At 43.4% G+C, this 12851-nt stretch overlaps 1 protein-coding gene and 1 long non-coding RNA gene across 2 annotated transcripts; both read right to left on the bottom strand.

Annotated features, from left to right (window-relative positions):
* Positions 1 to 1607: 1607 nt before the first annotated feature.
* On the bottom strand, positions 1608 to 3095 carry LOC143276096 (uncharacterized). The gene is made up of 4 exons (XR_013053496.1): positions 3010 to 3095; positions 2529 to 2617; positions 2049 to 2135; positions 1608 to 1663 (listed from the first exon to the last, which is right to left on the bottom strand). It is a non-coding gene; the product is annotated as an uncharacterized LOC143276096 (long non-coding RNA).
* Positions 3096 to 3472: 377 nt separating this feature from the next.
* LOC143276040 (uncharacterized) lies at positions 3473 to 9894 on the bottom strand. The gene is made up of 4 exons (XM_076580427.1): positions 9822 to 9894; positions 5850 to 6887; positions 3999 to 4135; positions 3473 to 3568 (listed from the first exon to the last, which is right to left on the bottom strand). The coding sequence occupies exons 1-4, from the start codon at positions 9892 to 9894 to the stop codon at positions 3473 to 3475; spliced, it is 1344 nt and encodes a 447-aa protein (XP_076436542.1).
* Positions 9895 to 12851: the final 2957 nt, after the last annotated feature.

Below are 12851 nucleotides of genomic sequence, written 5' to 3'. Positions count from 1 at the left end.
TCCGTTTTAAAAACAAAGATTTGCCACAAACTATAAATTATCACTGCTGATAAAGATTCACAGTTTGGTGTTTCATAAAAACTATTCAGTTAGTCATTTGTATTCCAATCCTGATTCACTTTTTACAGGCCGCATATGGTATCTTCTCCTGATAAAATACAACTGGTACAATATCAGTCTTAAAAAAAAGAGATCCCTTCGTGAATTCTAAGAAATAGTGTTAAAATATTTTTCTATATTGACAAGTGAGGGTTTCGGTGGAAACATATTTTTTCAGCAGTGGTGGAAAGGGGCAAGGGGTGTGTGTGAGGGGAAGGGGAAACGAGAGGGAAACTTGTACAGGTTTGTGTTGGCGTGTGAAACACCTCACCTCCACGTCAACGGCTGCATGTTCTTGGTGCTGAGGTCTGGTTTCTCTGGTCAGGTCCTCTCTTGGGGTGCAGTCTTTGGTCTGGTGGTGGTCTTCAGTGGCGGCTACAAGCTCTTGGTGATGAGGTGTGGTCCTGTCTCATGGTGCAGCCCATGGTCTGGTGGTGCCAGACTTCAGTGACCTGCCTGAAGCACAGCTAAACACCTTCCGGCAGATTTTTGTTTTTCTCCATCATCACACTCACACACCACTCCTCACACATTCAAACATCCACTCCGTGCCGTGTCAGTGTTGTTAGCTAGGGTTAAAGGTTAGATTAAACATGTGCTGAGACAGGGGGACAGACAGGCAGAAACGAAGAGATAGACAGGCAGAAATGAAGATAGACAGGCAGAAACAAAGAGAAGACAGGCAGAAACAAAGAGAAGACAGGCAGAAACAAAGGGGACAGACAGGCAGAAACAAAGAGGACAGACAGGCAGAAACAAAGGGGACAGACAGGCAGAAACAAAGGGGACAGACAGGCAGAAACAAAGATACAGACAGGCAGAAACAAAGATACAGACAGGCAGAAACAAAGGGGGCAGACAGGCAGAAACAAAGATATAGACAGGCAGAAACAAAGAGAAGACAGGCAGAAACAAAGATATAGACAGGCAGAAACAAAGGTGACAGACAGCAGAAACAAAGAAATAGACAGGCAGAAACAAAGGGGACAGACAGGCAGAAACAAAGAGGACAGAGAGGGGGCGGGGGTACCAGTACTTAACTTTTGTTAATGTTGGTTTCTCTTCGGTGGCTCAGCTGGCCTGAAGTCTTCAGTTCTTCCTGAGAACATACATAAAAACCAAATAACAACAATGGTTCAGAAACACTAAGAACATCACTCCAATGTTTAACATGAATCATGTTAGGGGAGAGGTAGGTGTGTGTGTGAGTGTGTGTGTGTGTGTGTGTGTGTGTGTGTGTGTGCGTGTATGCTGTCCGAGCAGAGAAATGCCTAGTATTCAAGCAAAAACATTTAAAACAGATGACCAGAGTTTAAAAAAATAAGACATGCCAGTCAAAAGCATACTGTCTGATTATATACATATATATGTCATGTTCAATGGTGGTAGATGCTCAATAGTGGTACTGCCCTTTACAATTGATGAAGCAAATCTTTTTTTCTTTCTTTTTGTTTTTGTTTTAATTCATTATTGTAATGACGGACTGTGAAGAACCTGATGGAATCTTACCAAATGGGCAATGGTTGACTTGTGCACCCCTCATGGTGTGGATCCTGTCCTGGCCCTGAACAGAATGTTTTGTTTCTTGTCACTGACATTTCAGACAGATGGAGGAATTTAATACTAGAATAGTCACTTTTTGTGTGGACATTTTCAAGAACAAACAGCCTTACATTAAGGTGATAGATCAGAAACGTAAATTATCAAAAACTTCATTTTAAGAAAGAAGAATGTGATTCGAAAGTTGTATTTTCCCAAGCCATTTTCTGCACTTGTAAATTGTCAATCTCACAAGATATATCACAATTATTACTGCTCAGAAAAATTAGGGTTTCATCAAACTGTTTCTTCTATTGTTCAACATTTGCAGTCAAGTGCTGATAACCATTTTACACGTCACATATGATCAATGATGTAGGAACAGTCTTATTTTGGAACTATTAATTTACCCAGAGTCAGCGTAGGTCCTCATTTTCCATGGTACACCTGGTGCCGCTACCCGTTCCCCCACTCATGGTGCTGAACCTGACCTGGCTCTGAACATAATGTTTTGTTTCTCGTCACTGACATTTCAGACAGATGGAGGAAGTTAATACTAGAATACAGTCACTTTTTGTGTGGACATTTTCAAGGACAGCCTTACATTAAGGTGATAGATCAGAAATGTAAATTATCAAAAAATTTGATTTAGCAAAGTAGAGTCTATATTCGGAAGTTGTATTCTCCCAACCCATTTGTTGCACTTTAAATTGTCAGTCTCACAAGACATGTCAGAAACTGTTAATTATTACTGCTCAGAAAAATTGGTATTCCATCAAACTATTTCTTATATAGTTCAACATTTGCAGTCCAGCGCTAATAACCATTTTACACACCACATACAATAACTGATGTAGGAATGAAGTCTGATTTTGGAGGCGTTAAATTACCCGCAGTCGGTGTAGGTCCTCATTTTCCATGCTACGCCTGTTGCTGCTGCCCATTCCCCCCCGCTCATGGTGTCAATCCTGTCCTGACCCTGAACATAATGTTTTGTAACTAGTAACTGACATGTCAGACAGATGGAGAAATTTCATACTACAATACAGTCACTTTTTGTGGACATTTTCAAGGACAACAGCTTTACATTAAAGTGATAATCAGAAAATTTGAAATATCAAAAATTTCAACTAACAAAGAAGACTCCGATTCAGAAGTTATATTGTCCCAACCCATTTCCTGTACTTTGAATTGTTGATTTCAAAGATATGTCACAAACTGTTAATTATTACTGCTGCGAAAAATATGGCGTTTCATAAAGCTATTTCTTGTATAGTTCAACATTTACAGTCAAGCGTTGATAACCATTTTACACGTCACATATGATAAATGATGTAGGAACAAACTCTCACTGTGGAGGCGTTAACTTACCGAGTCGGTGTAGGTCCTCATTTTCCATGCCACACCTGGTGCCGCTGCCCGTTCCCCCGCTCATGGTGTCCATCCTGTCCTGGCTCTGAACATGTTTTGTTTCTCGTTACTGACATGTCAGACATATGGAGGAATTTCATAGTAAATACAGTCACTTTCTGTGGGCATTTTCAAGGACAACAGCTTTACATTAAAGTGATAGATCAGAAAATTTTAAATATGAAAAACATTAATTTAGCAAAGAAGAATCTGTTCTGAAGTTATATTCCCCCACTCATTTCTTGCACTTTAAATGATCAGTCTCACAAGACATTTCACAAACTCTTAATCATTATTGCTCAGAAAAATTGCTCTTTCATCTAACTATTTCTTGTATAGTTCAACACTTGCAGTCAAGTGCTGATAACCATTTTACACAACACATACGATCAATGATGTAGGAGCAAAGTCTCTTTTGGAGGCGTTAACTTACCCAGAGTCGGCACAGGTCCTCATTTTCCATGGTGTGCCTGGTGCCACTGCCCATTCCCCCACTCATGGTGTCCATCCTGTCCTGACCCTGAACATGTTTTGTATCTAGTAACTGACATGTCAGACAGATGGAGGAATTTCATACAACAATAGTCACTTTTTATGGACGTTTTCAAGGACAAACAGCCTTACATTACATTATAAGATCAGAAAATTTGAAATATCAAAAACTTCAACTTAACAAAGAATACATTTGCATTCAAGTGCCGATTCACCTTTCACTGGCTACATACGGTATCCTGATAAAACACAATTGGTACAATATCCGTCTTAAAAAAAGAGACCCCTTTATGACTTATAGTGTAAAATATTTTTCTACATTGACGAGTGAGGGTTTCAGTAGAAACATTTTTTTCAGTGGTGGTGGGTGGGGATAAGGGGTGTGTATGAGAGGATGGGGGAACGTGAGGGGGGAAACGTGTAAAAGTGGGTATGTGTTGGTGTGTGAAACACCTCACCTCGACGTCAACAGCTACAGGTTCTTGGAGCTGAGGTCTTGTTTCTCTGGACAGGTCCTCTCTTGTGGTGCAGTCTTTCGTCTGGTGGTGGTCTTCAGTGGCGGCTACAAGCTCTTGGTGATGAGGTGTGGTCCTGTCTCATGGTGCAGCCCATGGTCTGGTGGTGCCAGACTTCAGTGACCTGCCTGAAGCACAGCTAAACACCTTCCGGCAGATTTTTGTTTTTCTCCATCATCACACTCACACACCACTCCTCACACATTCAAACATCCACTCCATGCCGTGTCAGTGTTGTTCACTCACTCACTCACTCATTCCCTCGACCACTGGGGTCGTTGGGGGGACATGAGGAAGATGTCATAGCTCGCCACGCCATTCTGTTGGCAGCTGTCGTGAGGAGATCTGGCATCGTCATTTTGGTCCATTCCTTGACGTTGTCACACCAGCTTTTTCTCTGCCGCCCCCGTCTGCGCCCTCCCTCTACAGTCCCTTGCAGGATGGTTTTGGAGAGGGTGTTATGTCGTATGACGTGACCAAACCATGCCATTTTCCGTCGTTTGACAGTCGCCAGCAGTGGTTCTTGGGGCCCAACAAGGTTGCTGACCAGGTTCCACACATAGTCATTGGTCTTGTGCTCCTTGTAGGAGATGTGTAGTAGTCTCCTCAAGCACTTGGTTTCGAATGCTTGGATTCTTCTTTCTGTTTCTGCCATCAGTGTCCATGTCTCACATCCATATAAGAGGATGGAGACCACCAGTGACTTGTAGAGCAGGAATTTTGTGTGGAATCTGATGATACTCTTCCATACCCTGTTCAGTCTGGCCATCGCTGCTGTTGCAGAATTAATCCTATTTCGGATTTCTGCTGTGCAGGTGCCGTCTTTGGACAGGGTTGCTCCCAGGTACTTGAAGCTGGTCACTTCTTCCAAGGGCTCACCATTCATGGTTATGTTGGCACTGATGTTAGTTGTGCTGTTGACCATGACCTTTGACTTCTCTGTGCTGACCTCCATGCCGTAAGCACTTGCTCTTGTAGTGAGTCTGTTTGTTAGATCCTGGAGCTCGGTGTTAGTGCCCCCCATGAGGTCGATGTCGTCTGCGAATCGCAGATTGCAGACTGGCCTGCCGCCAATGGTGATGGAGGTGTGGTGGTCTTCAAGGGCCTCCTGCATGATTCTCTCCAGAAAGATGTTGAAAAGTATTGGGGATAACAGGCATCCTTGCCTGACTCCGACTGTGGTCCGAAAGAACTGTCCTTGTTGATTGTTGAGGAGCACTGCGCTGCTGGAATGTTCGTAGAGGGCCTGGATGACTTGAATGAGCCCTTCATCAATGTTGAAGCCTCTCAGTACTTGCCAGAGGCCGCTGTGCCACACCCGATCGAATGCCTTCTTGAAGTCGATGAAGTTGTGAAAGATGTCCTTTTGGTGTTGTAAATGTTTTTCAATGAGGACTCGACAGTTGAATATTTGTTCGACAGTGCTCCGCCCTTTTCTAAAGCCTGCTTGTTCTTCTGATAGCAGCTCCTCAGCCTTGGATTTCAATTGGTTGAGGATGATTCGGAGCATGACTTTGCTTGGGTGGCTAATTAGACTTATAGTCCTGTAATTTTGACACTGCTTGAGGTTGCCCTTCTTGGGTAGAGGAATCACCAGCGATTGGGTCCATTCTGTTGGCCACTTCTTTTCTGTCCAGATCTTCTGACATAGCATTGTTAGTGCTTCTGTGGTCTCCTTCCCTCCGTGCTTCAAAAGCTCAGATGGGACGTTGTCCACTCCTGGGGATTTCTCTGGCTTCAGACTCTGTATTGCAGCCTCAACCTCCTCCTTCAATACTTGGAGATTTTCCTCACAGTCTGTGGATCGTGGGTTGTCCTGCAATATAGATGAGTCTGGATTGAGCTGGTAGTTGTAGAGGCTGTCACAGTATTCTGTCCACCTCTTCAGGACTTCTTCGCTATCTGTCAGTAGCTTGCCATCCTTATCTTTGATGACAGCTGATCTTGGCTGGCTAGTCTTGGTGAGGGTCTTGAGGATGTCATAGGCTCTTTTGCTGTTCCCTGCTTCCATGCCTTTCTCAACTTCTTCGCACTGCTCCTCTATCCAGTTTTCTTTGGCTGCCTTCATCTTCGTCCTGACTTCTCTGTTCACCTGTTGGTGCTTCGTCCTGGCTTCATTACTAGAGTGTTTCTTTTTCCTCAGTTCTCGCCGCTTGCCGCACAGATCTAGGACCTCATTTGTCACCCATGGTTGGATCCTTTTTCGCTTTTTTCCCACAACTTGTTCAGCTGTTGTAGTTAGCACCTCTTTGATGTTGTTAGCAAGGGTGTCTACGTCGATGTCCATTAAGTTGAGGGCTGCAAACTTCCCACCTACTTGAGCCTGGAACACATCCGCGATTTCCGGGTCCTTCAGCTTTTCTAGGTCAAAGCGGATACGGGGATTCCTTGGACAACGCTTGCACTTCAGCTTAAGCTTGAAGGTTGCCAAGACAAGATCATGATCGCTGCCGATATCAGCTCCTGGGAACGTCCTTGTGTTGGCTTTATTGATACTGGACTTGTAGCATTGTGGGGTCAGGATGAAGTCTATCTGGTTGTGGACTTGCCCATTTGGTGAGTGCCAGGTTGCGTTTCTGGACAGCTTATGCGGGTGGAGAGTATTGGTTAGGGTAAGGCGATGGCTTTTGGCAAACTCCAGCAATCTGAGGCCTCTGTCGTTGGTTTCCCCAATGCCGAATTTACCAGTTGTTCCTGCCCAATTCTGGTATGCATCTGGGCCAACCTTGGCATTCCAGTCTCCCTGGACTATCAGCATGTCTTTCTTTGGGACTGTTGCTATGATGGAGTCAATCTGTTCGTAAAACTCCTCCGTTTCCTCATCGTCATGGTCTGTCGTTGGAGCATAGACCTGGATGATTGTCAGGTTGTGGGGTTTGGCAGAAATGCGGATGGTAACAAGTCTGCTTGAGATGGGTGTACAGCTGATGACACTGCCTGCAATTTCCTTCCGTACAATGAAGGCCACCCCTTACTCGTGTTTCTTTTCTTCCCCAGAGAACCAGATCTTGTGTCCCTCATCTGTTGTCATTTCGCCGAAACTAGTCCATCTGACTTCTGACAGTCCTATGACATCCCAGCGGTAGCGCTTCAGTTCGTGAGTCAGTTCATGCAGCTTACCACAGGCATACAGGGTACGAATATTCCACGTTCCGATGGTTGTACATTGCGTGGGTAGTTTGATGGTATTTCTCACTCCAGTAGCCCACTTATCGCTCCCACCCTGAAGTGAGTCAGTGGGACGCGCGGTCGTTAATCCGGGCCCTGGCCGATCCGGCTTGGAAATCCGATTCTTCCTCCTCATGTCCTTTCAGTGGGCTTGGTAAAGCTTGGCGGCGCCCGTCTCCTCTCCAAGCCAAGACCGCAAGCCGTAGTCCACGATTATGGTGTGGTACGCCCTCGGTCAAGTACACTTAGCCATTGAGTCCATCATGGGACCCTTCCGCCCTGGTCGTTGGCCGCCTGTCGCCGCTCTTCCGCCCAGTGGTGCAGTGTAAACACCACCCCCTCACGTGGTTTAGCCCGCCAGCTGAAGCGGTTTACCGGGGTGTGGCGCTTGGAGCCAACACGTGCGAGATTTAGGGGTGGGTGAGGACCAGTGATGCCCGTCCATCCTACCTAGTAGGAAGCAGCGTGCCAGACACCAATGGTACTACCTCTATCCAGAGCCCCTACCAGTGTTGTTAGCTAGGGTTAAAGGTTAGATTAAACATGTGCTGAGACAGGGGGACAGACAGGCAGAAACGAAGAGATAGACAGGCAGAAATGAAGATAGACAGGCAGAAACAAAGAGAAGACAGGCAGAAACAAAGATATAGACAGGCAGAAACAAAGGTGACAGACGGCAGAAACAAATAGATAGACAGGCAGAAACAAAGGGGACAGACAGGCAGAAACAAAGAGGACAGAGAGGGGGCGGGGGTACCAGTACTTAACTTTTGTTAATGTTGGTTTCTCTTCGGTGGCTCAGCTGGCCTGAAGTCTTCAGTTCTTCCTGAGAACATACATAAAAACCAAATAACAACAATGGTTCAGAAACACTAAGAACATCACTCTAATGTTTAACATGAATCATGTTAGGGGAGAGGTTGGTGTGTGTGTGTGCGAGTGTGCTGTCCGAGCAGAGAAATGCCTAGTATTCAAGCAAAAACATTTTTATAACAGAGATGACCAGAGTTTACAAAATAAGATATGCCAGTCAAAAGCATATTGTCTGATTGTATCCATATATATGTCATGTTCGATGGTGGTAGATGCTCAATAGTGGTACTGCCCTTTACGATTGATGAAGCAATTTTTTTTTTTTTTTTTTTTTTTAAATTCATTAATGTAATAATGATGGATGGTGAAGAACCTGATAGAATCTTACCAAATGGGCAATGGTTGACTTGTGCACCCCTCATGGTGTGGATCCTGTCCTGGCCCTGAACATAATGTTTTGTTTCTTGTCACTGACATTTCAGACAGATGGAGGAATTTAATACTAGAATAGTCACTTTTTGTGTGGACATTTTCAAGAACAAACAGCCTTACATTAAGGTGATAGATCAGAAACGTAAATTATCAAAAACTTCATTTTAAGAAAGAAGAATACGATTCGAAAGTTGTATTTTCCCCCCCAAGTCATTTTCTGCACTTTAAATTGTCAATCTCACAAGATATGTCACAATTATTATTGCTCAGAAAAATTAGGGTTTCATCAAACTGTTTCTTCTATTGTTCAACATTTGCAGTCAAGTGCTGACAACCATTTTACACGTCACATATGATCAATGATGTAGGAACAGTCTTATTTTGGAACTGTTAATTTACCCAGAGTCAGCGCAGGTCCTCATTTTCCATGGTACACCTGGTGCCGCTACCCGTTCCCCCACTCATGGTGCTGAACCTGACCTGGCTCTGAACATAATGTTTTGTTTCTCGCCACTGACATTTCAGACAGATGGAGGAGGTTAATACTAGAATACAGTCACTTTTTGTGTGGACATTTTCAAGGACAGCCTTTCATTAAGGTGATAGATCGGAAATGTAAATTATCAAAAACTTTGATTTAGCAAAGAAAAATCTGATACGGGAGTTGTATTCTCCCAACTCATTTGTTGCACTTTAAATTGTCAGTCTCACAAGACTTGTCAGAAACTGTTAATTATTACTGCTCAGAAAAACTGGTATTCTATCAAACTATTTCTTATATAGTTCAACATTTGCAGTCCAGTGCTGATAACCATTTTACACAACACATACGATCAATGATGTAGGAGCAAAGTCTCCTTTTGGAGGCGTTAACTTACCGCAGTCAGTGTAGGTCCTCATTTTCCATGGTACACCTGGTGCTGCTGCCCATTCCCCTGCTCATGGTGTCGATCCTGTCCTGACCCTGAACATAATGTTTTGTAACTAGTAACTGACATGTCAGACAGATGGAGAAATTTCATACTACAATACAGTCACTTTTTGTGGACATTTTCAAGGACAACAGCTTTACATTAAAGTGATAATCAGAAAATTTGAAATATCAAAAATTTCAACTAACAAAGAAGACTCAATCAAAGTTATATTGTCCCAACCCATTTCCTGTACTTTGAATTGTTGATCTCAAAGATATGTCACAAACTGTTAATTATTACTGCTGCGAAAAATATGGCGTTTCATAAAGCTATTTCTTGTATAGTTCAACATTTACAGTCAAGCGCTGATAACCATTTTACACGTCACATATGATAAATGATGTAGGAACAAACTCTCACTGTGGAGGCGTTAACTTACCGAGTCGGTGTAGGTCCTCATTTTCCATGCCACACCTGGTGCCGCTGCCCGTTCCCCCGCTCATGGTGTCCATCCTGTCCTGACCCTGAACATGTTTTGTATCTAGTAACTGACATGTCAGACAGATGGAGGAATTTCATACAACAATACAGTCACTTTTTATGGACATTTTCAAGGACAAACAGCCTTACATTACATTATAAGATCAGAAAATTTGAAATATCAAAAACTTCAACTTAACAAAGAATACATTTGCATTCCAGTGCCGATTCACCTTTCACTGGCTACATACGGTATCCTGATAAAACACAATTGGTACAATATCCGTCTTAAAAAAAAAGAGACCCCTTTATGACATAGTGTAAAATATTTTTCTACATTGACGAGTGAGGGTTTCAGTAGAAACATTTTTTTCAGTGGTGGTGGGTGGGGGTAAGGGGTGTGTATGAGGGGATGGGGGAACGTGAGGGGGGAAACGTGTAAAAGTGGGTATGTGTTGGTGTGTGAAACACCTCACCTCGACGTCAACAGCTACAGGTTCTTGGAGCTGATGTCTTGTTTCTCTGGACAGGTCCTCTCTTGTGGTGCAGTCTTTGGTCTGGTGGTGGTCTTCAGTGGCGGCTACAAGCTCTTGGTGATGAGGTGTGGTCCTGTCTCATGGTGCAGCCCATGGTCTGGTGGTGCCAGACTTCAGTGACCTGCCTGAAGCACAGCTAAACACCTTCCGGCAGATTTTTGTTTTTCTCCATCATCACACTCACACACCACTCCTCACACATTCAAACATCCACTCCATGCCGTGTCAGTGTTGTTAGCTAGGGTTAAAGGTTAGATTAAACATGTGCTGAGAGAGGGGGACAGACAGGCAGAAACAAAGAGACAGACAGGCAGAAATGAAGATAGACAGGCAGAAACAAAAAGACAGGCAGAAACAAAGATATAGACAGGCAGAAACAAAGGTGACAGACGGCAGAAACAAATAGATAGACAGGCAGAAACAAAGAGGACAGGCAGGCAGAAACAAAGAGAAGACAGGCAGAAACAAAGATACAGACAGGCAGAAACAAAGGGGGCAGACAGGCAGAAACAAAGATATAGACAGGCAGAAACAAAGAGAAGACAGGCAGAAACAAAGATATAGACAGGCAGAAACAAAGGTGACAGACGGCAGAAACAAAGAGGACAGAGAGGGGGCGGGGATTCTAGTACTTAACTTTTGTTAATGTTGGTTTCTCTTCGGTGGCTCAGCTGGCCTGAAGTCTTCAGTTCTTCCTGAGAACATACATAAAAACCAAATTACAATGGTTCAAATTCACTATTCACTATTTTTAAGTTTTACAACTTGCTTTAGATGATTCTTTTTTCTACTTCACCACAGAACACACAAACATACTACTATTATTTGTATGTTAATGAAACATGTATATATCTATGTTATATGGCAGTACTGATGTGACTACAAACTATTCCTTTACTGAGGATACAATGGGGTCTTCTGTCTTTTTATCATAAAGTCCTGAAGAGTCACACTCAACACACCATTGACAACTCTCAAACAAAAACCTGCAAATGTTACATGCACAGTTTGGTGTTTCTGAACCAAAGCATCCATTGTGGGCTATGGGATGCTGCAAACATTAAACACCTAACCTTTTTGATGAAGTAATGGGGGCCCACTAGAGACATGTCCGTGATGTTTACAGCTTGGGTGAAAAGGGGGTAGAGGGACAAAGATAGGGAAAAACACTGGAGGGTGAATGAAGGGGGTGGTGGAGAACCTGTAGGAGTCTTACTTCTGAAAGGGGCAATAATGGTCAGTTCCTGTTCTGTTTTTTGTTGTTACTGCTGTTTTCAGTTTTTGTTGTTTGTTTTTTTGTCGTTTGTCACAATTCTGACACACAAATTTTTTTTTTTTTATTGCATTCCTTTCATTTTTCATTTGTAAGAATAATTCCAAGACCCACTGGCAGACTATAACACTGCATAAATTCAACAAATGATCTATCATGATGTAGTACAATTCAAATGCTATAGTATCAGACTAATTAAAAACAACAACAAAAACGGATCATGTTTTGTTTTGTTCTTTAAACTGATCATGTATTGTAATCAATAAAGAAACTAGAAAGCAGCACTATTATATTCACTTATCAAATCATTGCTGTGAACACGGAGTGAAATGATACCATAAACAGTTTGGGAAGTGTAATGATATTCTTTTATGTTGAGGGATGGTATAGGTGGATACATTTTTTCAGAGGGTGGGGGTAGGTGTGTGCATGGGGGAATAGGTGTGGGATGAAAACCACATGCACGTGGGCATAAGTCAGTCTGCATCTGTGTGAAAATAACTCACCTCAACATCATCAGTGGCTGCAAGCTCTTGGTGATGAGGTGTGGTCCTGTCTCATGGTGCAGCCCATGGTCTGGTGGTGCCAGACTTCAGTGACCTGCCTGAAGCACAGCTAAACACCTTCCGGTAGATTTTTGTTTTTCTCCATCATCACACTCACACACCACTCCTCACACATTCAGACATTCACTCTGTGCAGTGTAAGTGTCATAAGTACGGGTTAGAGTTATATTAAACATGATGTGCTGAGAGAAGGGGGAGACAGACAGAAACAGAGCACAGACAGGCAGAAACAAAGAGCACAGACAGGCAGAAACAAAAAGGACAGACAGAAACAAAGAGGACAGACAGGCAGAAACAAAAAGGACAGGCAGAAACAAAGAGGACAGGCAGAAACAAAGCGGGCAGACAGGCAGAAACAAAGAGCACAGACAGGCAGAAACAGAGCACAGACAGGCAGAAACAGAGCACAGACAGGCAGAAACAAAGAGGGCAGGCAGAAACAAAGAGGGCAGACAGGCAGAAACAAAGAGGGCAGACAGGCAGAAACAAAAAGGACAGGCAGAAACAAAGAGGGCAGACAGGCAGAAACAAAGAGCACAGACAGGCAGAAACAAAAAGGACAGGCAGAAACAAAGAGGGCAGACAGGCAGAAACAAAAAGGACAGGCAGAAACA

This window comes from Babylonia areolata, chromosome 31 (genome assembly GCF_041734735.1).
Source record: "Babylonia areolata isolate BAREFJ2019XMU chromosome 31, ASM4173473v1, whole genome shotgun sequence".
Taxonomy (NCBI): Eukaryota; Metazoa; Mollusca; class Gastropoda; order Neogastropoda; family Buccinidae; genus Babylonia; species Babylonia areolata.
The sequence above is the reverse complement of the archived record's forward strand: the minus strand, read 5'-3'. Positions and strand labels throughout refer to the sequence as shown.